The following is a 26,929-nucleotide window of genomic DNA, read 5'->3' on the forward strand; positions in this document are numbered from 1 at the left end:
TTTTACTAATTCTTCCACAACTTTTCAAACTTCCAAGAACAATAATGACCAAAAAGAAAATTAAATTCTAATTTTTTTGTATATTCCTGGTGATACAAAATAAAAGTACATTCTTTAAGTGTAATTGTCATAGTAAGATGCAAACATACCCGTAAGTTCGGCCACTTTTGCCATGTTTGGGTACTTCCAAATAATGAGTTCATTGTTTGCATAACCATGGCCCGAAATAATCTCCTTGTAATGACTGGACCAAAGAATGGAGCACACCTATTGGACAAGATAGTTTTAATAACCCTTGAATCCTCAAACTTCTACCATCCAGACTAAAACTGACAAAATATTACTACTAGTGTTGTGATAACATGAACTGCATATATAGTCAAACAAGCTAAAGTTTCTATAACTCGGTCTGATGCTCCTTCCTATATTCCAACTATTAATAAAAATTGCCTTTTCATTCACTTTATGGTATTTTCAGGTTCATCACTTCTTTCACAGTAACTGCTGGGACACACAAAACATATCCACTTGAGTTCAGAGGTTTATCTGTCTTGGACTATGATGAAATCTCTCAGAGAGAAAGATAAAGAGAGACTGTATGTAAACTTTGACAATTCAACAAAGTTAACTGAACACAAGTGTTATGAAACTCTTATATAAAAAGATCTTTATTGGTTGTTTTTTAAAACTAGTTCAGTGTGAGCTCACCTAAAATAAAAATAAAGTCAAAATGACAGGTAAATAAATCTTTGGACATTTTGCTACTTTTAGAACCTTAAAATGTAAATCTAATTCTTCTCTAAATAAACTTTTCTTATACGAGAGTTTGGCCTTATATATTCAAAATAAAGCCAGGCTGCTCAGGATTCACACCTATAACCTTCAAGCCACTTTATTTTGAACAAGGGTGGACTTCACAGAAAAAATTACTTGAGAAAAAAAAAAAAGTTAAGTTTCAGGACATCTTGAGTGAAGTTGCAACCATATTTCCTGCAGAAAATATTGCTAATGAATAACTTTTACTCCATGCAAAACTTGAGTGAGAACTTGTTTATTTGAAACCAATATTTGAAGTGAAAAGAAACATTTAAATGTGCACAATAAATAGGGAGAAAACATAAGGTGCTGTTCTGTATCACAACACATGTGTATTCATTAGTTCAAGAAATTAAAATGCATTTCATGATAGAAAGGTTAAGTTCACCAGGTACCAAATATTAAATAATAATTGAAATATTTATTGAGGGCATTGCATGTGATATAATCCAATTTTTTCTTATCATCTCGTGGGCTCAGAATCAAACCTGGGACCTCGCAGGACAGACAAGCATTCTACTAAGTTAACCCATAACTATCAGTTGTAAAGCACTTTGAGAAACCAAATGTGGTTAGTGCTAGTCATTATGGATAAACTGAACACTTCTTGTTAAATGTACTGGACTCTCATAGTTCTACAAAGTTTCTACACTCATGTACAAAGTACAGCTTTAGTTCATTCTCTAGGCACAAAACGAAACACATTCAATCTACACTTTGCAACATCTTGTAGTTTACAAAACAAAAATGAATCAAATTTAATATGTAATTTCACATACTAATGATTGAAATAAAGTTTATGTATTATATTTCAGTTAATAATATTTAAAAACAATAAAATTTTATGTTACAAAAGAAAGATTATAAACCTAGCAAACGAAATAGTTAGTCTGAAGAAAAAAAACTTGTCAGGGAAACTTTTCTTTTTTTACTTGTGGATGACAACAGTTATCAGTATACAGCATAACAGGTGAGAATTCTACCTTAAGATATTGAGGACACACCTAGGATTTCTTTAGCAAAAAGTTACTTAAAATTACCTGAGACTTTGTATCCACTGTGCTCAAACAGCTTCCTAGATTAGAGTTCCAGAATCTTATGCTCCTGTCTGCAGTACCCCCTCCACTTGCTAAAATATGAGGTTGCCATGGGCACCAGGAAACAGCCTGTAGTTAAGACATCAAATTAATTGTAAATAAAATATCTTTGTAAATAGGAGATGTGCCACTTTGAGTATTTGAGAATTGGATCTTAAAATTGTGTAAACAAAACAGTTTATAATCATACAGAAAGTGAATACTGCTTCAAATATGTCAAAGAAAACAATGCTCAAATATAATTTTTCCAATATATAATGATCTACAACTTTCATGATAAGAAAATTACTATAGGTCTTCACTAAATTTGACTATCTATCTACAAATGTCAATAACTGACATAGCTAGTGTAAGTTACTTTCCAATAACTGCATAGATAGACCAATTTGACTGATATTTTTCTAGGAATAACTCATTGAAACAACAGCAAGAAAAAGGATACAGTCACATTCTACTTTAGTATCATCACAAACAGACCATTATTCTCTGAAAAAAACTGATCTTAGACACTACGAGTACAAGATGATTGAATTATCTAGTGAATAAAGTTGTGAGCAATTTTGTTATATTTGAACAGGTAAAAAGTTTCAATTCTGTGTAATGTCCTTCACTTAATTCAAATTTCTTTGCCAAAAAAAAAAGTATAATTTTGTGCATGTATATTAACCTTGTATAGTTTCTTTACTAAATATGTAACAGTTGAAATTTCAATATATTCCTTCCACAACCAGTATTGAATAGTCGGTCTCAGTGTGGTCCACAAATATGTAAAATATATCTTATATATGTACACTCAGTTTTCTAGATTGTCATACATGTAGGCAAGACATTTTCATTGACCAGACGTCTCAAACTTCTTTCAAAAAAAAAATTAATCCTCTCATGCAGGTAAAGGTTACATATTGCAACCTTTGCTATTAATTATCAAGTTATTATATGTTAGTATTTGTACAGATATCTTAGAAAGTAGCCTATTAAAAGGGTAAAAGTGGCTTAAGTTTGCATATAGATCATTGTTTGATGCACGTAACACAGGCTTGTGGAATACCAGATCTTATCTAGTGCCTTGTATCATCTAAAACAGTATTCTGCAAGTTACTCAACATTATTTTTGCAGAATTTGGACTTTCTACCCCACTGGTTCTATTACTGCCTCTTTTTGTGTGTGCTTTTTGTTTTTCAGTTTCTTCTTGAAACAAACATTTGCATCAATCTGTCACATGAAGCAGCCTTCAACCATAATTTTGTTTTCTACCCATTTGTATCCCCACTTTTGTCCTAAGAGACAAAAGCATTTACCATCTAGTTGTTTAGCATGTCTGACTTTACTGCAAGTCTCTGCCAGTTGGTTAGATAACAGACAGTGTAAATTGTGAATATGTGATACAGTTCATTTTTCCACAAGGAAGGCAAGGGTGCAAATCTTTTTATTTAGTACCTCTTCCATTTAATTGTTTAAACACATACACAGAGAGAGAGAGAGACAGACATGACATTAAAGACTGTAATGAAAAAGACATGTTCAAGATATAACCAAAACAAGGAAAACTTCTCACATTTTGTTTGGCTCTAAGAAATATTGATAAAACTGCTCAGTTGAAGGGTAGGTCATGGCAACTATACTGATACCATCAACCCAAAAAAAATCTTAAAATTTGATTTTATATCCTTTACAATTAATATTTTAAAACAAGTTTAGTGTATAATAAATGATATTAAACATATATTATACAACACAAGAAGCAACAAACAATATACACGCCCCTTAAATAATATTTAAATTACTGATAAAACTAGAACATCTCTCTTCAAGTTAAATTCTTCACATTAAAAAAATATTCGCAGGCAGGTAAACAAATAACTTTTTTTTGGTTGCTAATTTAAAAGTTCTTACAAAGAAGGTGTCAAAATCCACAAAATAAACTTTGATAGACTATGATAGTGGATCAAAATATCTCCAAATAAGATAAAACAAGTAGTTAATGCCAGTTAAGTCTTTCAGTATAAATCACATTTGCCACAAAATTTAGTTTTCAACAGAAGGTTTTAAAACAAGAAATTCACCTTCACAGCTGCTTGATGTTCTATAAAAGAGTAAATAGGTTGAGTTTCTGACTGACCAATAGTAGCCGGCCACACATTCAGAATATTGTCATTACCTCCACTGGCTAGATATCGACCATCTGGTGACCACTTCAAACCACACACCTCTTGGCAGTGATTCGATAACGTACCAACGTGATGTTCTGCTACGCGTACATCGTGATGATGGATGCTACCACTTCTGCAACCACTGAAGTAACAGAAAAAGTTAAGTAAATCTATTTTACTGTACTGGAACCACTAAAAGAAATTTTAACAACAAAAGAAAGTTATTCATTTTATTTTCAGAAATGTACTTTTTTTTTTTTTTGTTTAATATACGTACAATGTTGAAGTTAATTGTAAAAAAACAAAAACCCGAAACAGGAAAATAAAAGCCTCGTTAATGTATTACAACGCTGCCCCTTTTTTTAAAGCAAAGTATTAAATATAAAAATTAGAGCACGTTAATGTTTTAACAAAACTCAAAATATAACTTTGGAATACTGAGGATATATACATAGGTCTAATCCAATATATACAGTTGTGATAACAAACACTGTCCACAACCGATTTTTCTCTATACATGCTTACATATTCACAGAAGGTTAATCCTAAAGAGATGAAAATAAGTTAATTAACAAATATATAAACAATTTAAATGTCCTTATCCACAATTTATTCTTTAAGTATAAAAAAAATAATAGGGAAAATGTTAATTTCAATATTTGTGTCTATAAATATAGTTGAATATCCTCAATCTCTTTGAAATGGTAATGCTGTACCAACCAAAAACAAGGGTCATTGATATTCTGCACAATGTAAGTACTGTAAAAAAATGTTAAGCCTTAAAGTACAAACAACTAAAAATTATGATATTTAATAACACCCACGTAAACTTGCTTTTACCTTTTTCTTCTTTTACCCTGAAGTAGACTAACCTTGAGAGAATATAAGAATTCCATGATAAAGATCCAACACGGGCACTGTGACTTCTCATAATCCGCACCCGTTTCGGAACTTCCACGTCCCACAGCTGCACCTCAGATGTACTCGTACCAACTGCTAGGTAGTTGCCTTCTTTGATCCAAGACACTGATGTGATATACTCATTAGATTCCTCCATCTCCAACAACTGTTGGATTTCTCCTGATCCTGCATTCCACAGATAAACATGGCCAGCAAGCGAAACAGCAAGATGGTTATGTGCACTCCAATCAATAAGATTCAGGTCTAAAGTCAATAGCAACTTGTTATTTTGTAATCATGTGCATACACAAAGATCAGTTGTGAAGAAAAATGTTAAATGGTAAAATCAATCATAATCAATCACCTTTCATATAAAAATTCAGAAAACTTACAATAATCATCTACAATCTCTGGTGCATCCAAAATTCTTTCTGGAACTTGTGGAATGTAGCGTGCAGTCTTTCTTGTAGATGTTGGAGCCAAACTTGAACTATAGATAACCCTAAGATTGTTGGCATGACCTATAATAGGAAAATATTTTCGAAAATCTTTAAAATGACCAAAACAAATTGTATTTAATGTAAAAATAACTAACTTTTGATGAACTAAATTCTTCTAACATGTTTTAGTCACTTGTAGATTTAACCTCAAAACTCTAACAACACACACACACAGAGATAAAGCAAAAAAAGATTCAAATGTGTTAGTCATCCTTTGTTTAAATCACAATCTTATAAACAATTAAATCTATAAACATGTATTATGCATAATTATATTATTCACAGACCTAAATCAATTTCTTTGGTATTTGCAGACCCAAGCTATGCTGACAAACAGAAAAAAAACTGTAGTTCACAGCAGAGTTGATTGATTGATTTAGTGTTTTATGGCACAAAGCAGCTAGGCTATCTGCACCAAACGTCCGTAAAAAAAAGGTAAAAATAAATTGAATGTAGTAAAATACATAAAAGGGAATGAAGGTAAAACAAAACATCATTGAAAAACAGAAAACATAAAACCAATGTTGACACCTAGTCTACAATGTTAAGACAGAAAGCAGAGTAAGAGAAGTTGTAGCGGACTTTCTCTAGGAAAATGGTAATGATCATAACCTGCCAAGAAGACTAACAGGTAAGTACAAGAATCACTGTCAGTCACCTGAAGTTGGCCTTTCCAGTCGTGGTTCCAGGTTATGTGTCATAACAGCCATTATCAAAAGGTAAAATAAGAAAAGTATTAAAAGACATAACAAAATTGTAATAAAAATTAGCCAATGTCCTGTAAAAAGGTAAAAGTAAAGTAAATGTAGTAAAATTCATAAAAGGAAAGAAAGGTATAAACAAAACAGCAATAAAAACAGAAAATGGCATAAAACCAATGTTGACATCCAGTCTACAAAGTTGTAAAGGACTTCCTGTAGCATAATGGTAATGATCATAACCTGCAAGGAAGACTAACTAAAGTTGGTCTTTCCAGTCCTGGTTCCAGGTTATGTGTCATTATGGCCAGTACTTAAAGGAAAAGCAATAAAAGGGTTAAATGACATGCAGCAAAAGTGTAATAACAACTCGCCAGGACGACTAATGGGTAGTTCAGACAGCAGCGTTAATCACCTGAAGTTAGCCTTTCCAGTCCTGGTGTCAAGTTATTTAATGTTCTGGCCATTTTACAAGGTCAAATTGAACTAGAGAGATTGAGACTCTGAAAAAGAAACCACAATTAAAAAAGGCGTAATGAATAAACATCAAAACACTTAAATGAGGTTAAAAAGATTAAAGGCCATTAAAAACTAAAACTTTATCAAGGTGGACAGTGTCACCATCACCAATAACACTGTCCAATGTTACAGACAAACCCTGGGACAGAACATGTTTAAAATAGTGCCGTCGTTGAGAGTCGTAACAATGGCAGGAAAGTAAAATGTGGCTTACAATGATTTGAGTGTTACACAAACTACACACTGGTGCATCAGTTCCAGACAAAAGAAAACAATGAGTCAAAAAACTGTAACCAATGAGTAGTCTAGTTAGAACAATTTCCTACTTCCAAATCTTACAGAAGCTAGATGGCCAAAGCCCAATAAAGGGTTTTATTTGAAAAAGCTTGTTGTCAAGTTCCTCACTCCAAGTTGACTGCCAGCTGGCACGAAGCCGAGCCCTGAATACAGGACCATAGTCCATATACGGAATAGGCACAGTGGTGATAATGCCAGAACAGATAGATTTTACTGTCATGTCTGCAAGCACATTTCTGCAAATACCAACGTGGCCTGGTATCCAGAAAAACTGGATAGAAGTAGATGTTAATATGAAATGGGCCAGTCAGTTTTGAATATCAGCGAGAACAGGGTGTGAGCTAACGTGAAGCGATTCCAAGGCTAGCAGAGAACTAAGCGAGTCAGTATAAATAGTGCAGCTGGAGTACTGCTCAGCGTCAATATGATCCATGGCAAGAGATATGGCGTACAGTTCAGCAGTGAACACAGAAGCTGTAGAGGGAATTCTGCGCACAACCATCGAACTGCAACAAACCATGGCATAGCCCACAGAGTCACCTGATTTTGAACCATCCGTATAAATTGGAATAGAAAGGGTGTTCGAAAGATGTTCAGTAAATAAAACACGGTACTTCCAATCGGGAGTATCTGCCTTTTTCAGATGAATTAATGAAAGGTTACATTTGGGGGCTGAAATAAGCCATGGGGGGATGGGCTAACCAGAGGAGTCTGCAATGTTTTCCAAGGACAAACCCAATTCATCCAATTGTGCCTGGATGCAAAGGCCAAAAGGAGCAATAGCACATAGTCTGTTTTGAAAAAGTATGGCCAACTGAGGAAGGAAAACACATCCTCAAGTGGGATGCTTTGGTAAGGAGCAAAGTTTCGAAGTATACAGTAAAGACAGTTGCAAACGGCAAAGGTCCAGAGAAGGTTTGTGAGATTCCACATATAAGCTCTAAACTGGGAGGTGCAGAAAGCCCCAGTGCAGAGTCGAAGTCCTTGATGATGAAATGGAGTCCAGCATCTTTAAGGCCGAGGGTCAGGCAGAGCCATAGACCATTGATCCATAGTTTTTAAAATTTTTAATAAACATAGGTAAATGGCCACGTAACCCATATGTAGAGGTCTCACAAAATGCCATACCTCCATGTTGTGTCATAAGCCTTCTCAATGTCAAAGAATATTGAAACAAGATGTTGGCATTTGAGAAAGGCTTCTCTGATTGACGTTTCAAGTTGAATTAGGTGGTCTGTGGTGGAGTGCTGTTGTCAAAACCCACACTGGGTGGGTGAGAGGAGGTTGTTTGATTCGAAGAACCAAACAAGACGAGCATTAACCATCCTCTCTAAGGTCTTACAGAGACAGCTTGTCAAAGCAATTAGACGGTAGTGTGAAGGAATCTTGGGATCTTTCCCAGGTTTAGAGAAAGGTTAGATGAAAGCCTGGCACCAGGCATCAGGAAAAACATTGTCCTGCCAGATCCAGTTAAAAACAATTAGAAGAATATCAAGAGAAGCAGGAGAGAGATAGTGCAGCATGTCATAGTGTACATCATCAGGTCCAACAGATGTACTGCCAGACCAATGAAGGGCCATTTTCAGTTCCACCAGTGTAAAGGGACAATTATAGTAAAAAAGACAGTCAGTACAAAAGGAAAGAGGTGAATGCTCTGCCCGAGTCTTGATGGCCAAGAAGGTGGAGGAACAATCAGAAGTACTAGGTACCCGACAAAGCTTTCACCTAGAGTATCGGTGATGCTCCGGACATCAGCTACCTCTTGGTTTTCAGAGAGCAAGATGGAGAGGGGGGACAGAATTATAGTGCCCACTGACCTTTCGAATCCTGTCCAATATGACCTTGGAATTGTGGTAGAAGGTATGCTAGTTGTGAACTTTATCCAAGATTCCTTCTGGCTTTGACGTCTTACCCACCTAGCATGTGCATGGGCTTGTTGGAAAGCGATGCTGTTCAAAAGTGTGGGATATCTACAGAAAGTATCCCAGGCCCGTTTTTGAGCCTTCTGTGCCAAGTGGCAACCAGAATTCCACCACGAACGAGAATATCATGGAAAACATGTCGAGGTTTTGGGAATACACTGAGCAGCTGCTTGTATAATACAGTCAGTTCCCACTACCACACAGTCTATTGATGGCTTATTCACAATGGTAGGATCAAGTTCTGCAAGAGCAGTGAAAGTGGACTAGTCTGCCTGGTCCAGCTTTCACCGGGGCACGCGGGTAGGGTGGCATCGACCACGGCCAGTCTCTCTCAAAAGTATAGGAAAATGATCACTGCCTAGTGGATTACTGTCAACCCTCCATGAAAAATGGGAAAATAATGAAGGGGAGCAAACTGAGAGATCAATAGTGGAAAAGGACTGACAAGGTGCATGAAAATAAGTGAAAGAACCAGTATTGAAAAGAGAAAGATTGTGATCATAGAGCATACGCTCTACAGAGCGACCCCTCCTATCACTAACAGCACTTCCCCAGAGGGGATGTTGTCCATTAAAGTCCCCCAGGATTAGAAATGGAGACAGCAACTGTTAAATGAGAGCATCAAGGTCTGATTGATCATATATCTCTCCAGGGGAAAGGTAGAGAAAACAAACAGTAGTGGTATGACCCAAGGAAACACGGATGGGTGGGCACATGCTGATTAACCAATAATGCCACCCATCCATGTACTCGTCCATCACACAGCCTGTCATTTCTGTACAGAGAAAACTGCTGAATGGTGACTGTATCAGTAGGTTTTAGAAGTGTTTCTTGTAAGAAAAGACATACAGGATGGTAGGAAGCAATCAGTATTTTGATATCACCCAGATTAGAACGTAAACCTCGAGAGTTCCATTGTATCAAGATGGTCATTTTTAATGATGGGTAGGCGAAGTGGCTGGAGAACCCTTCTGTTTATGACCACATCTTTTTTCCTTACTGTCCTTATTCGGAGGAGATCCATCGACCTCCATGGATCCTGTCCTGGATCGATTGGGTAGGTCTTTGTTGGTGGAAGGGGATTCCAGTGACTAAGGACGAGAACGAATGATTATTTTGCATTGTGGAGTTGGAGAAAAAGATGTATCAGAAGAAATGCCTGTATTTGAAACTGAAGGATGTGGATCTTGAGATTTGTTGCACTGTATGGGAGGAACAGAGATGGGTGTAGAAGTCATCAACCTTTTTAACCATGGTGGTCAAAAGGCTTTTCATCTGTTTTGAAAATGATTCTCTTGGAGGCACAGAGAGATCTGTCTGCAGTCCCACTGTAATTGTGGAACGAAGTGCAGCAGCATATGTCCGAGATGGATTGGTGGACAGCAATTTCAGAGCCTCAAGATAACTAATGTTATGGGTCGTTTTCAAATGCTGCACCTCTTTTTCCTCCAACCACTTTGGGCAAGAAAGAAAGTAGGAAGGGTGGGAACCATTGCAGTTGACACAATGTGGGTCTGTGTGACACTCATAGGCATCTTGGTCCTTGCACCACGAGCACGTCAGGGAACCACGACAGGATGTGTTTGAGTGGCTGAACCTCTGACATTGGAAACATTGAAGAGGGTTTGGAATGTACAGCTGTACCCTCCAAATTAGATAACCTACCTTGATAGTGGCAGGTGCACGTGGTAATGTAAATGTCAAAACAAGGATATTTGTCGACAGTGTAATTCCATTTTGCGAGTGGAGATGTGCCTCATTGCAGAAACTCCTTGAGTGGAAAGACCAGCGAGAATCTCTGACTCGGGGACGTTCTTCAAATCCCTCTCAACAATAACTCCTCGTGATGAATTCAAGGTAGCATGAGGGGTAACCTCAATAGGTACATCCCCAATTGCCTTTGGATTCAAGAGAAGTTCACTGTGTTGGGATGTGGATGTTTCAACCAATATGTCTCCAGATCAAAGCTTCTTTACTGTATTTAGAGAGCCAGCAAATCCCTCTAGTCCCTTCTGAATAAAAAAAAGGGAACATTTGCCCTAAAGATTTTTATGAAAGAGAATGTAATATAAGAAAATGTGGTACAGGTGTTACAGATGTTGAAGATTGCTGCTCAGAGTCTTCAAGACGTGGCCGTTTACCTATTGACTGTTTTTCACTATTTTATTTAAATTTTTATTGGAGGATCCATAGAAAAAAAGGAAAATTTTGGTACCCACTGACCCCACCCACCATGGAGCCCTACGAGGGGACGCACTACAATGTTATGCAAGGACATTGCAGCAATGCCACGGTTTCGTGAGCACTATACCCAAACACCAGCATCAGACACAATGTCCACAACACCCGTTGAGAATTCCAACACTGGTACGTGGTTGACTAGCCCAAGTGGACCAGCCGATTGACCCAAATGGAGCCACCCAAAGGCCGCCTGTCTACAGGAATTCAAGGTCAAAGTGGTATGTTAGGGTTGGACCCCTCAACCATCAGGATCCTCTCCTCCCCTTCACGGGTCGCCATGCACGGCAAACATGTGGGTGGATGTTTAGATCCCAGAGGAGGTAAACTGAAAGAACAGAACCTTCCCTGGGAAGCCCCTCACCACGAACAGGAATCCACACCAAGGGGCCACAGAAGAGAGAACAGCCAGTCTGACTAAAGAATGAGTTATGACCCAGTATCACAATTAATTTTACCTTTCCACACCTAAACACATTTCCTTACATTTCTATCCAATTAATAATATTACCTTATTATGTAATCTTATTATAAAGGGTAATGAAAACTCCAAAACATGAATCACATTGCAATGTTAAGAAAATTATTTCCAAAACAACAAAATAATTTACACGACTGTAGACAAAACAAATGTTCTATTATAAATAAAAATGCTTAAATTATTTGAATACATGAAATATTTAAGTAGCATGGTTTCTGCACAAATATAAGTACAGATTAAAAAATAAAGGAAACTCACAATTTTCTCACTTTAACTGTTTGACCTATTTTTTTATAGAAATTATTAAACAACTAATCACAGCCAAAGTTTCTAACCAAACAATTTCAACTATACTGCAATTTATGGGAAAAATAAAAACTGTTGAAGTTTACAGATCTGCAACTGAGCTAATAGAGAATTTTAAGTTATAACTTGTCAGTCTGCTGACTCATTAGTTACCTTCTAAGAAAAATTCAAAACTACTCTACTATTAAAGTATATCAACTGAAGTTAGGAACTGTACAGTTGAGTGTGCATTTTGTTTTATCCTGGAAAGCAACTTAGGAGTTGTTTTTTTAGCAGTTTAATTCAAGAATTTTAAGGAATTGCTAAATAAAAATACAAATTAAAAACAAAAAGATCAGAAGTTCCTTGAAATCGAAGTGTCACTTAAAAATACTGTAAACATTAAGTTTGTACCAGTTCATTTATATTGGTAATATAAAATACAGTACCTTCAGGGGCTGGTGGTGCCTTGTTCTGATAAGACAAAATGCGAAAATTTGAGAGATCACCAGCTATGTTTTCACTCATTGATTTCTGATATTCCTGTTTATTTGGACTCAGTTTCTCATCTTCAGAGTTATGATCTCGGGTTAACTGTTAAAATTATGAGTACACCCGACTATTCAGAACATATTCAACTTTTGACTACTGCAAATCAATAAACCCTTAGAAATATTTAAAATAATAAACCTCATTAACTTATCATAAAAACGTTTCATTACATTTTTTTAAAAATTTAAAAGAAAAAACTTCTCAACTTCTGAACATTTACTTCCTTAAAAATTGGATGACACATCACTTGGTAGTTTTAAACCAGTTTTAATTTGTTCCAGTTTTTAAGCCTAACTGAAGAATGATGCAACTGAAAGACAATACTTTAAATAGAGTCTTAAATAATCTGTCTGTGAACCAACTAGGTGATAGGATGATAACTTAAGGAATGTGAATCATAAGCGCACTAAAAGTCAGAACTCCAACTGGAGCTAGCAAAATTATTTCTTATTGTGGTGATTCATGGTTAGACTTGCACATAGTCACATGATCTCTGCAACAATGATTTGCAACAAGTGGAAGAGACAATACACCGTGTTGAAATCAGGATAAAATAAAATGTAAACGTTATTTTTCGAATCAGATAAAATGGAAAAGTTAAAAATAAATTTATCCTCAAGTGGAAAGACAGAGATAAGACAAGGAAGGTATAATTAAATAACTTAATTTAAAAGTAGACTATGTTTAAGCAGAAATAATGAAATAAAATAAATTAAACCAATTATCAGAAGTCTGAATAGTTGTGAAACAGTACAAAATTTAAACAATGTCTCAACTCCTTCAGAATCAGAGATCAATCTCAAAGAATCAAAACTTCACATTAAACATTCTCCTTGTAGTTAACCAATCAGAAAAGGGCAACAGCTGCAATATATCCCTCAGATACAGGGTGAAGAAAGACATAATGCAACTACCTCACAATACAGTAGGCATGTTCCTTGACTGTTCAAGGTACCATAATTAATACCTCTAACTGAAATATTGTGCACAATCTCAACTTTATTTAGCATTTTGAAACTTGAAGTTAGAAAAATAAGAATTTGTGTTTCGTAAAAAATATATACTGTAGTATTTGAATATTACATGAGGAGTTATAAAAGTAAAGAACAGTTGGCCTAATTGAGTTTGTTTTAATTAAACAGCCATTGGAAAGACTTGTGGAAAGCAGCAAGTTTGTTTTTGAAGCACCGATAGGTCAAAACTAAGTGGAAGTGTAACAAATAAGGGTGTATGACGTTCATCTTTTTCTCGTGTTCAGTTGATATTTGAAACAAATATAATGAATGACATTCAGAGAACTTGCATGTTACAACTTCACTCTTCAAAAATACACATGTTGACATGATTAAAAAATAATACCACCAGTCTTAAAATTCACCTTATGCAATAAAACGTAAGGTTTACCAGCAGGGTAAATAATAAACCAGTACACAAACCAATAGACAATCTGATCAGAGTGCCTGAAGATTGTCAAAAAGCATCTTTTTTAGGCAATTCAACTAATAAATCATTAGAATTTTTACCTTCATAATATTGGTCTTATGATAGACATTATTTACAAAATATCTCCCCCTCCATGTTTTTTTCATTTCATTCTTTTAAAGCCACATATTCCTAATTTTCTCTTTACAAAAACTGGGTAATATTTCAGATCTTTAACAAACAAAAACCTCCAATTCTGACAATTGACTGCAGATACCCAAAGAAGTAGTAGTACTAGTATAAAGAAATATGCTTAGCTTGTTATAAAACAGGACTTAAACTGACCACATGTTCTATGAAACTCATTACCTTTCCTTTCACGCTCAACAATTTTCCCTCATTTTAAATTTAGTATAATCTTAAATCACTTAAAAGACATACCATATAATGACCAATTTCAAACTGCATTCCACTGCGATTTGGTATAAACCGGTCTCCACTGTTTCCTGGTGTCTTTGGTGTTTTGGTTCTTCCTGGGGTTGATTTTGATTTACCTTCAAAATGGAAGTTTTAAAATTACAATCAAAGTGAATTAGTAAAGCTTACCAATTTCTCATTCTGCTAATGTGGAAGCAAAGATTCAGATAATTTCATTTGTGTTTTCAAGAAAAGAAAACTCAATTAACTGTTCTAGATTTACTGTCATTTAATAAATTTCAATGTGTAAAACTAATAAAAAAGGTAATGTTTAATTAACTAAGTAAACTTTTTTTTTGTTTTAATTTTGTGCAAAGCTACACAGGCTATCTGCACTAGCTGTTCCTAATTTGGGAATGTAAGACTAGAGGGATGGCAGCTAATGATCACCACCCACCACCAACCCTTGGACAACTCTTTCACCAATGATTAGTGAAACTGACCATCACATTATAATGCCCCCATGGCTGAAAGAGTGAGCATGTTTGGTGTGACAGGGATTCGAACCCTCAACCCTCACATTACAAGTCAATTGCCTTAACCCACCTAGCCATGCTGGGCCCAACTCATTTGTTGAAAATCTTTTCTAGCTGAAGCAGGAGTTAACCTCAGACAGCCAATCATCAACTATAAGATCACAATGATGAATGTACAATAGAAAATGTCAAAGTTTGAGAAATTTCTACACTTACTAGATTAAGGCTTCAGTTTTACAAACAAACACTGCTTTTCATTAAGTACCAGAAAATTGTTACTATCTGCAGTTTATCTCTTTGTATTAACGATGAAACAGTTCTTTAATATTTTCCAATAAGATCAAACTACCTTCTTAGAATAGAAACAAGAAAGTCAATCTGGTAATAAGAATATTTAATACAATGCACTTTTCTCATGTTATTACTTAAAGATTAAAATATGTTATTTCATCAGTTGGATAACTTTGGCATGAACTATATTTCTGTCCAGAATTCCCACTATAGAAGCATGTATTAGAATGCATAACTTCACCACGAAAAGGCAATGAGAAAATAACGTTCCACATGTTACCATGTTCCACCAAATTCTGACCATTTTTTACAGTTATACACAAAAGTAGTGCAACTCTAAGAATGATCACATGTGGAAATGTTAACATGCCACAGAGGAATGGATCGAGCATATGACTTTGAAACGTCATCCAGTGCCAGACCCGAGTCGGTCGTGTGTGCCTGGAAAACAAAAGGTGAAATAACTATTACTGAATAAAGCATTCCACGGAGGGCATGAAACACAATCCCAAGTGGGTGCTGTGACAAGGAACATAGTTTAGCAATATACTACAAGAGTTGGAAGTGGTTCATGGGACTTGGTGTACAAACTCTGGACTGGAGAAATGTGTAGAATGCACCCAAGCAAAATCAGAACTCTGATGACAAACAGGGCACAGCATCCCAATTAATGAGGGCCTGGCCAAACCCTAAACCCATAATTGAGTTTTGATCTCATGATAGTACATTGATTGACTGATTTAGTGTTTTATGGCACAAAGCAGTGAGGCTATCTGTGCCAGACATTCCGTAAAAATGTAAAAAAAAATAAATAAATAAATGTAGTAATAGACATAAATGGAAATGAAGGTAAAACAAAAAAGTATAAAACCAATGTTGACACCTAGTCTACAATGTTAAGATAGAAGGCAGAGTATAAGAAGTTGTAAGGTATTTACTCTAGCAAAATGGTAATGATCATAACCCGCCAGAAAGACTAACAGGTAAGTTCAAAAACCACCGTCAGTCACCTGAAGTTGGTCTTCCAGTCCTGGTTCCCGGGTTATGTGTCATAGCAACCAGTATCAAAATGTAAAAGAATAGAAGTTTTAAAAGATACATAGCAAAATTGTAACAATGTGTAGCCAAATGTCCAGTAAAAAGATAAAGTCAAGTAAATGGAGTAAAATTTGTAAAAGTAAATGAAGGTAAAAACAAAACAGCAATTAAAACAGAAAATGGTGTAAAAACCAATGGTAACATCCAGTCTTCAAAGTTGTAAAATATTTACTCTTGCAAAAATGGTAATGATCATAACCCGCCAGGAAGACTAACAGGTAAGTTCAAGAACCACTGTCAATCACCTGAACTTGGCCTTTCCAGTCCTGGTGTCGAGTTATTTAATGTTCTGGCCATTGTCCAATGTCAAATTGAAGGAAAGAAATTAAAACTGTAAAAAAGGAACCACAATTAAAAAGGTGTAATGAATAAATATGCAACACTTAAATGAGATTAAAAAGATTAATGGCCATTAAAAAATTAAAAACATTATCAAGGTGGACAGAGTCACCATCACCAATAACTCTGTCCAGACTGACCCTGGGAAAAAATATGTTTAAAATATTGCCGTCGTTGAGAATTGTAACGATGGCAAGAAAGTAAAACGTGGCTGATGGTGATTTGAGCGTTACACAAACTACACATTGGTGCATCAGTTCCAGATAAAAGAAAATGATGAGTTAAAAAACTGTGACCAATGCGTAGCCTAGTGCGAACAACTTCCTCCTTCCGAACTTTACGGAAGCTTGATGGCCAAAGTCCAATTTTGGGTTTGATTTGAAAAAGTTTGTTGTCACGTTGCTCACTCCAAGTGGACTGCCAGCTGGCACGGAGCCGAGTCTTGAAGACAACACCATAGTCCATGTACGGAATAGGCATAGGAGTGATGGTGCTGAAGCAGACATATTTAGCTGCCATGTCTGCAAGCTCATTCCCGCGAATACCAACATGGCCTGGTATCCAGAAAAACTGGATTGAAGTAGCTGCTAATGAGAAATGGGCCAGTCGGTTTCGAATATCAGCGAGAATAGGATGTGAGCTAACGTGTAGAGATTCCAAGGCAAGTATAGAACTAAGTGAATCAGTATAAATAGTGCAGTTGGAGTACTGCTCAGCTGCAATATGATACAGGGCAAGAGATATGGCATACAGTTCAGCAGTGAACACAGAAGCTGTAGAAGGGATTCTGCACACAACTACTGACACATAGCAAACCATAGCAGAGCCCACTGAATTACCTGATTTGGAACCATCTGTATAAATGGGAACTGAATGATTGTTTGAAAGATATTCATTGAATAAAAGACGGTACTTCCAATCTGAAGTATCTGCCTTTTTTAGGTGACTGAAAGAAAGGTCACATTTGGGGGCTGTAATAAGCCATGGTGCAATGGGCCAACCTGTGGAATCTGCAATGTTATCCAAGGACAGACCCAATTCATCCAATTGCGCTCGGATGCGAAGGCCAAGTGGAGCAATGACAGATCGTCTGTTCTGAAAAAGTACTGCCCACCGAGGAAGGAAAACACATTTCCAGGTGGGATGCTTTGGTAAGGAATGAAGTTTCGAAGCATATTGTAAAGATAGTTGCAAACGGCAAAGGTGTAGAGAAGGTTCATGAGATTCAATGTATATACTTTGAACTGGAGAGGTGCGGAAAGCCCCAGTGCAGAGTCGAAGTCCTTGGTGATGAATGGGGTCCAGCATCTTTAAGGCCGAGGGTCTGGCAGAGCCATAGACCATTGATCCATAATCGAGTTTGGATCAAATAAGAGCACGATATGTCTTTAGCATATAACATCAATCGCTCTCCAACTGGTGGTAGAGAGGACACGGAGGATGTTCAGTGCTCTTGTGCATTTGACCCGAAGCTGCTTTAAGTGTGGTATAAAGGTCAGTTTACGATCAAAGATAAGCCCCAAGAACTTGGTCTCCGGGACCACTGGCAGCAAAACTTCACCAATATGAAGTTCAGGATCAGGGTGAATACCCCGTCGACGGCAAAAGTGCATGCATACAGTTTTGGAGACAGAGAAATTAAAGCCATTCGCTAGAGTCCATTTCCGTACACAATTGAGGGCAGCTTGTAGTTGCCGCTTAATATATCTCATGTTTGACGACTGACACACAGTCTATTGATGGCTTATTCACGATGGTAGGATCAAGTTCTGCGAGAGCAGTGAAAGTGGACCAGTCTGCCTGGTCCAGCTTCCACCAGGGCACGGGGGTAGGGTGGCATCGACCACGGCCAGTCTCTCTCAAAAGTATAGGAAAATGATCACTGCCTAGTGGATTACTGTCAACCCTCCATGGATAATGGGAAAATAATGAAGGGGAGCAAACCAAGAGATCAACAGCAGAAAAGGACTGACTAGGTGCATCAAAATAAGTGAAAAAACCAGTATTGAAAAGAGAAAGATTGTGATCATAGAGCATACGCTCTACAGAGCGACCCCTCCTATCAATAACAGCACTTCCCCAGAGGGGATGATGTCCATTAAAGTCCCCCAGGATTAGAAATGGAGATGGCAACTGTTCAACAAGAGCATCAAGGTCTGATTGATCATATGTCTCTCCAGGGGACAGGTAGAGAAAACAAACAGTGGTGGTATGACCCAAGGAAACACAGATGGCTACAGCCTCCAAGGGTGTGTTGAGTGACAAAGACATGGTTGGCACAGGCTGATAGTGCCACCCATCCATGTACTCGTCCATCATACAGCCTGCCATTTCTGTACAGAGAAAACTGCCGAATGGTGACTGTATCAGCAGGGTTCAGAAATGTTTCTTGTAAGGAAAGACATACAGGATGGTAGGAAGCAATCAGTATTTGATTTCACCCAGATTAGAAGGTAAGCATCGACAGTTCCATTGTATCAAGATGGCCATTTTTAATGATGGGTAGGCAAAGTGGCTGGAGAACCCTTCTGTTTATGACCACATCTTTTTTCCTTACTGTCCTTATTCGGAGGAGATCCATCGACCTCCATGGATCCTGTCCTGGATCGATTGGGTAGGTCTTTGTTGGTGGAAGGGGATTCCAGTGACTAAGGACGAGAACGAATGATTATTTTGCATTGTGGAGTTGGAGAAAAAGATGTATCAGAAGAAATGCCTGCATTTGAAACTGAAGGATGTGGAACTTGAGATTTGTTGCACTGTATGGGAGGAACAGAGATGGGTGTACAAGTCATCAATATTTTTAACCATGGAGGTCAAAAGGCTTTTCATCTGTTTTGAAAATGACTCTCTTGGAGGTACAGAGAGATCTGTCTGCACTCCCTCTGTAGTTGTGGAACAAAGTGCAGCAGCATGTCCAAGATGGATTGGCGGACAGCAATTTCAGAGCCTCAGGATAACTAATGTTATGGGTCGTTTTCAAATGCTGCACCTCTTTTTCCTCCAACCATTGCAGTTGACACAATGTGGGTCTGTGTGACACTCATAGGCATCGTGGCCCTTGCCACCACAACGATGACGTCAGGGAACCACGACAGGACGTGTTTGGGTGGCCGAACCTCTGACATTGGAAACATCAAAGAGTGTTTGAAATGTACGGCCGTACCCTGCAAATTAGATAACCTGCCTTGATGGTGGCAGGTGCACGTGGTGATGTAAATGTCAAAACGAGGATATCTGTCGGCAGTGTAACTCCATCTTTGGAAGTGGAGATGCACCTCACTGCAGAAACTCGAGTGGAGAGACCAGCGAGAATCTCTGACTCGAGGACGTTCTTCAAATCCCTCTCAACAATAACTCCTCGTGATGAATTCAAGGTAACATGAGGGGTAACCTCAATAGGTACATCCCCAATTGCCTTTGAATTCAAGAGGAGTTCACTGTGTTGGGATGTGGATGTTTCAATCAATGTCTCCAAATCGAAGTTTCTTTACTTACTTTGGAGAGCCAGCAAGTCCCTCTAGTCCCTTCTGAATAAAAAAGGGGGACATTTGCCCTAAAGATTTTTATGAAAGAGAATGTAATATAAGAAAATGGGGTACAGGTGTTACAGATGTTGAAGATTGCTGCTCAGAGTCTTCAAGACGTGGCTGTTTACCTATTGACTGTTTTTTCACTATTTTATTTAAATTTTTTATTGGAGGATCCATAGGAAAAAAGGAAAATTTTGGTATCCACTGACCCCACCCACCATGGAGCCCTATGAGGGAACGCACTACAATGTCATGCAAGGACATTGCAGCAATGCCACGGTTTCGTGAGCACTATACCCAAACACCAGCATCAGACACAATGTCCACAACACCCATTGAGAATTCCAACACTGGTACGTGGTTGACTCTAGCCCAAATGGACCAGCCGATTGATCCAAGGGGGGGCCACCCAAAGACCGTCTGTCTACAGGAATTCAAGGCCAAAGTGGTGTGTTAGGGTTGGACCCCTCAACCACCAGGATCCTCTCCTCCCCTTCACGGGTCGCCACGTATGGCAAACATGTGGGTGGATGTTTAGATCCCAGAGGAGGTAAACTGAAAGAACAAACTTCTTTGGGAGGACCCCTCATCACTTACAAGAATCCACACCGAGGGGCAGCACAAAGGAACACAGCAAGAGGCCTTATAGTGCCCAAACTGCTGGTATTGGAAACACCAGAGAGGATTAAGGTAGGTAGGTATTTCATGTTTATTGGCACAAAACTACTTTGCTATCTGTGCCAAACAAGATGTAGTATATTATAATGGTATATGGAAATGAAGGTAAAAATACATAAAATATGTAAAATTAAGACCTGCCAGGAAGATTGAATTATTAAGTTCAAACTTTCTGTCAGTCACTTAAAGTTGGCCTTTCCAGTCCTGAATTCAGGTCAATATAAAATGAAAATGTGTAAAAGAAATCATGCTAAAAACAGTATATAAATCAAATAAAAACCTTAAATTAAGTTAAAAAGACCAATGGCTCTTAAAAATGTAAAAACATGTGTGAGGCAGCCAGTATCACCTATGACTTTGGCTGATATCAAGGGCAAACCTACCTTAAAAATATGTTTAAAATGGCATCGTTGTTCTTGGTTGTAAAGATCACATGGTAATACAATATGTATGATTGTGACTTCAGTGTCACAGAGACCACACACTGATACATAAATACCAGATAAAACGGAAGTGGTGAGTTAAACTGTGACCAATGCGTAGCCAAGCCAAGATCACTTCCTCCCTTCAATCTTTACAGAAACAAGATTGCCAAAGAGCTAAAAAAAACAGCTTGACTTCAAAAAGCTTATTCTTTCGTTGCTCACTCCAGGTTGACTGCCAACTGGTGTATAGTCGGGTTTTGATAACTGGACCATAATCCAGGTATGAAACAGGGACAATGGTGATAGAGCCAGAGCAGATGGACTTTGCCGCTCTGTCAGATGGCTCATTCCCATGAATATCAACATGACATGGTATTCAAAAAAAAAAAAACTGGACAGACAGATGATAGAAAGAGATGGGCCAGTTTGTTTTGGATATTGATAAGAATAGGATGGTAACTAACATGGAATGATGTCAGGACCAATACAGTCGAGTGAATCAGTATAGATCATACAATTCATATATTGCATAGATTCAATATGATTCAGGGCAAAAGAAATGGCATACAATTCAGCAGTGAACACAAACTGTAGAGGGGATTCTGTGTGCTACAACCGAACTATAACAAACCATGGCAGAACCGACAGAATCACCTGATTTTGAACCATCTTTATATATGGGAATGAATAGATTGTTTGAAAGATGTTCAGCAAATAAAGAGCGATATTTCCAATCGGAGAATTGACCTTCCTCAGACGACTCAAAGATAGGTCACAGTTGGGGATAGTAATTCGCCATGGTGGAAGAGGCCAGACTGTTGGTACTGCTATGCTATTCAAAAGATATATCCAATTTTCTGATTGTGCCCAAATACGAAGGCTGAAAGGAACAATGGCAGATTTTCTGTTATAGAAACGTGTGGCCCCCTGAGGATGGAAAACATAACCCCAAGTGGGATGCTGTGGTAAAGAGCAAAATTTGGAAGCATACATAAGAGACAGTTGCAAATGGCAAATATACAGAGGGGGTTCATGGGACTCCACATACAAACTTTAGACTGGAGAAGTACAAAAGGCTCCAGTGCAAAGCCGAAGCCCCTGATGGTGGATAAGATTCATCATTTTCAGTTCTGAGGTTCTGGCAGAACCATAAACCATAGACCCATAGTCACATTTGGATCAGATAAGGACATGATAAATTTTAAGCATGGAGTATCGATCTGCTCCCCATGAGGTGTAAGAGAGGACATGGAGGATGTTCAGTGCTCTTCTACATTTGACATGAAGTTGCTTGATATGGGAAATAAAGTTTGATTTACAGCCAATTATAAGACCTAAGAACTTTGCCTCAGGGACAACAGGAAGTACAGCATCATCAACACGAAGTTCTGGATCTAAATGAATAACCCATTGGTGTCAGAAATGTACATAAACAGTTTTAGAGAGAGAAAGTTGAAAACGATTTGCTGTGGTCCACTTAAGTATATGATTGATTGCAGTTTGAAGCAGCCACTCAATAAACCTAATATTTGTTGACTGATAGGAGATGTGAAAGTCATCAACAAAAGACCATTTGCAACTGTACAGGGTAGTTGTTCACTGATGGTATTAATCTTTATAATGAAAAGTGTGAAACTCAGAACACAGCCCTGAAGGACTCCAAGTTCCTGTGGGAAAAAACAGGAAGTGTTGAGCCCACACTGAGCTTGGATTGGTGGTTCATTAAATAATGCTTAATAAAAAGTGGCAAATTGCCACCCAATCAATATGAGTGAAGGTCTCACAAGATGCCATATCTCCATGTTGTATCATAAGCTTTCTCTAAATAAAATGGAAACAAGACATTGTCACTTCAAAAAGGCTTCTCTAACGGATGTTTCAAGGCAAATTAAGTGGTCTATCATGGAGCGTTGTCTTCGGAACCTACACTGAGTGGGTGAGAGAAGGTTGTTTGATTCAAGGAACCAAACAAAACAAGCATTAATCATCCTCTCTAAGGTCTTACTGAGACAACTCAAAGCAATTGGACAATAATTCAAAGGAATCTTTGGATCCCTCCCAGATTAAAGAATAGGGAGTGCAATAGCTTGGTGCCAAGCAAAGACATTCTCCTGCCATATCTGGTTAAAGACAGCCAGGAGAATGGTAAGAGGCAGGAGAAAGGTGGTGTAGCATCTCATAATGTATATTATCAGGTTTAACTGATGTATTACCAGACTGATGAAGTGCAAGTTTAAGATCCACCAGTGTAAGAGGGAAATTGTAGTCATAGGGATGATCAGTTGAAAAGGAAAGAGGCAGATCTTCAACTTGTGTTTTAATAGCTAAGAAGGAAGGGGATAAGTTTGAAGAGGTAGATACACAAGAGAAACATTCACCAAAAGTATTGGCAGTGTTCTGAGCATCAGCAACTTCATGGCTGTTGAATATTAAGATAGAGAGGGAGGCAGAAGTATACTGTTCACTCACCTCCCAGATCTTGTCCTATGACTTTTGAACTGGTGGTTGAAGAAATGCTGGAGGTAAATTTAATCCAAAATTCCTTCTGGCTTTGACATCTAAATCACCGAGCCTGTGCATGGGCTTGCTGAAATGCAATGCAGTTTGTAAGTGTGGGATGTCTATGAAATTTATTCCAAGAAAGTTTCTAAGCTTTTCGTGTTCTAGGATAAGCAGAATTCCACCAAGGGCAGGGATGCCATGGGAAAGATGTCGAGGTTTTGGGGATGCACTCAGCAGCTGCTTGGACAGTACAGTTAGTTGCTGCTGCTACACAATCATCTATCAATGATGTACATAAGATGGCAGGATCAAGTTCGAGGGAGCAGTGAAAGAGGACCAGTTGCCTTGGTCCAACTTCCACTGAGGCACATGGGTCAGGTGGCACTGACTACGGCCCACTTTTCTTAATATGATAGAAAAATGATCACTAGTCCAGGGATTGATGTCAACCTCCCAAGAAAAGCAAATAAAAAGCAAAACCAGAATTGAAGTGACACAGGTTGTGATTCAGAAGCATATGCTTTATGGCATGACCCCTCACATCAATACTAGAATCACCCAAGAGGGGATTATGCCTATTAAGATCACCCAGAATTAAAAAAGGGGTTTGCAGTTGCTCAATGAGGGCATCAAGGTCTGAGGGATAATTTTTCTAGGGGTAAGGTACAGAGAGCAAACAGTAATGGTATGACCAAGGAGATATGGATGGCTACAGCCTCCAAGGGCATATTCAATGACAAGGACCAGGTGGGCACATGTTGATCAACCAGCAGTGCTACTCCATGTCCTTGTCATACACATGACCTGTCATTTCGGTATAAGGAGTATAGTCGAATTTTGACTGTATTAGTAGGTTTTAAAAAATGTTTCCTGTAAAGAAAGACATTTGAGATGATAAAAGTCAATCAAATCCTTGATGTCATTCAAATTTGATTGAAAACCTTGACAGTTCCATTGGATTAGCATGGCCATTTGTCTATTTTGGAGGAGAATATGGCATGAAGACCTTCTGCTTGTGACTGCACTTTTTTTTCTTTACTGTATGTGGGTCAGTCACTCTTTAGTGATCCTGTTCTGGATCAAGTAGGATAGTTCAGAGTTTGTAGACACATGTTCCAGTGACTGAGAATGTGAATGAATGGGTTGTTTAATATTTGGAGTGTCAAGAGAGAAAGACCCCATGGAAATACCTGGGCTTGAACAAGATGAAGTTGGACAATGAATGGATGATGTGGTAGAGACAGAGATAGAAGTAAATACTGATTTGTTAACTTTGTTGACTTCAGAGGGTACTAGATTAAGATGTGCTGTTAATAATTCTGTAGGAGGCACAGAAAAGTCTGTCTGGACTACTACTGTAGTAGTGGAATGGATTACAGCAGCATAAGTCCAAGATGGTATTGGGAATAGTAATTTCTGAGCCTCTGAATAAGTAATATTATGATTTGTCTTGAGACATTGTACTTCTTTCTCTTTCACCCATTTAGGGCAAGAAAGTAAAACAGGAAGGATGTGGACCATTACAGTTAACACAGTTGACTCTTGAATGGTCTTTAAATCCCTCTCAATTATAACTCCTCTGGAAGAATTCAAAGTAAAAGGAAAAGTAACCTCAATGGATATATTCCTAATGGCCTTCAACTTCCAGAGGAAGTTGAAATGTTGTGATGAAGCTGTTTCCACTGAAATGTCCCAGACCATAATTTTTTTTTTTTACCAAGAAAATAAAGAATGTATAATTAAAAATTACAGAACATATTCAAGCTGCAAGTTTGACTGTACAGAATCAGTGTGCAGTGGTTTGCCAGTAGTCAGATTTTTCTCTATGCTGTCATGCTTACTTTATTTTATTTGAGGGGTATCTATAATAAAAAAAGAGAATATTTCACTGCCCACTGACCCCACCCACCATGAAGCCCTGCTAAGTGATGCACTACACTGCCATACGAGGTCACTGCAGCAACACCAAGGTTTCATGAGCACTATACCTAAACACTAGTATCAGACACAATCCACTACACCTGTTGAGGACATCTTACGCTGGCACTCAGTTGACCCTGGCCCAAATAGACTAGCTGACTGCCTGTCTACAGAAATTCAAGGACGAAGTGGTGTGTTATGGTTGGACTCCTCAACCACTAGGATCCTCTCCTCCCCTTCCCAGATGACCAAGCATGGCAAACACATGGTGGATGTTTAGATCCCAGAGGAGGTAAACTGAAAGTACAGAACCATTCTCTGGGAGGTCCCCTCACCATGTACAGGAATCCACATCGAGGGGAAGACTAAGGATATGGGGCCAAACCTTATAATGTAAGTAACTATCTTTGAAGACAAAAGGGACATGGAGTTGGAAACATCAAAATGGGAAGGGAGGTAAGGCCACAATACTTAATCTTTGCAAGTGTAGAAATGTCACTTAACCAAAACTTCTTGGCAGGAAAAAACTGAAAATATCTGACTTTGGGACAGTGAGATCCCTCTCAGCAGTAACTCCTTGGGATGTATTCAGGGTAGCATGATGAGCATCCTGAATAGTCAAATCCCCTGAAGTCTTAAGCTTCAAGGAGTTTAGCAAGTTCTGGTTTTGATGTTTGAACCATAACATTTCCAGACAAGTTTTCATACAAATGTTTTGCAAGAATAGCAAGCACTTCCAATGCTTTCTGAATGAAAAATGGCGACATGTACAAGCTCTCCAAGTGTGGTTGCTTACTGATCAAAGGTTATTTAACCTTAGCAGTGGGTGGGTTAGAGGTTTGAGAATCCATGAGAAGAAGAGAAAATTTGAGTCCACCAACCCCACCCACCATGGAGTACTACAAAGGCAAAAGCACAAAGCTTGGAAGTAATGACTGGGTTTCATTTATTTTTTTATTTTATTTTTTCACATTTGTAATTTGTTTACAACACTTTTAGATACACTTATGACCTCTTACTGTACAGAATGTACTATATTTTACAATTATCTTGATGTATACATAGCATAAAAGTCTAAGCTAATCTTATGTAATTACATGTAAGCATAGGTCTGCACAGAAATGTTCACAGAAACCTGTGTATCAATCTACTTGTAGTTGAACTCTGGCTCAGTGTTTTAGTGCATCCCAATTTAACTATTGACCTGTTATGCACAAAATCACTTAACATTCATATGTTCTATTATACTTAGTAAACAAATCAGCCACTAAGAGCAGAAAAGAAAAAAAAATAAATCACCCAATAAAATTTG

General features: G+C 37.8%; 1 protein-coding gene across 3 annotated transcripts in view; it reads right to left on the reverse strand.

Annotated features, from left to right (window-relative positions):
• The window catches only part of fzy (cell division cycle 20 protein fzy), a 37,527-nt gene that overhangs the window by 620 nt on the left and 9,978 nt on the right, over positions 1-26,929 (reverse strand). For all 3 annotated transcript variants that reach the window (XM_076462209.1, XM_076462218.1, XM_076462199.1), the window contains exons 3-9: positions 14,320-14,432; positions 12,354-12,498; positions 5,357-5,485; positions 4,937-5,228; positions 3,978-4,206; positions 1,857-1,982; positions 150-267 (exon numbers count right to left, since the gene is read on the reverse strand). In XM_076462209.1, coding sequence (XP_076318324.1) covers positions 150-267; positions 1,857-1,982; positions 3,978-4,206; positions 4,937-5,228; positions 5,357-5,485; positions 12,354-12,498; positions 14,320-14,432 — 1,152 coding nt within the window. The remainder of the gene's footprint in view (positions 1-149; positions 268-1,856; positions 1,983-3,977; positions 4,207-4,936; positions 5,229-5,356; positions 5,486-12,353; positions 12,499-14,319; positions 14,433-26,929) is intronic.

The sequence above is a fragment of the Tachypleus tridentatus genome, chromosome 1, assembly GCF_004210375.1.
Source record: "Tachypleus tridentatus isolate NWPU-2018 chromosome 1, ASM421037v1, whole genome shotgun sequence".
Classification (NCBI taxonomy): Eukaryota; Metazoa; Arthropoda; class Merostomata; order Xiphosura; family Limulidae; genus Tachypleus; species Tachypleus tridentatus.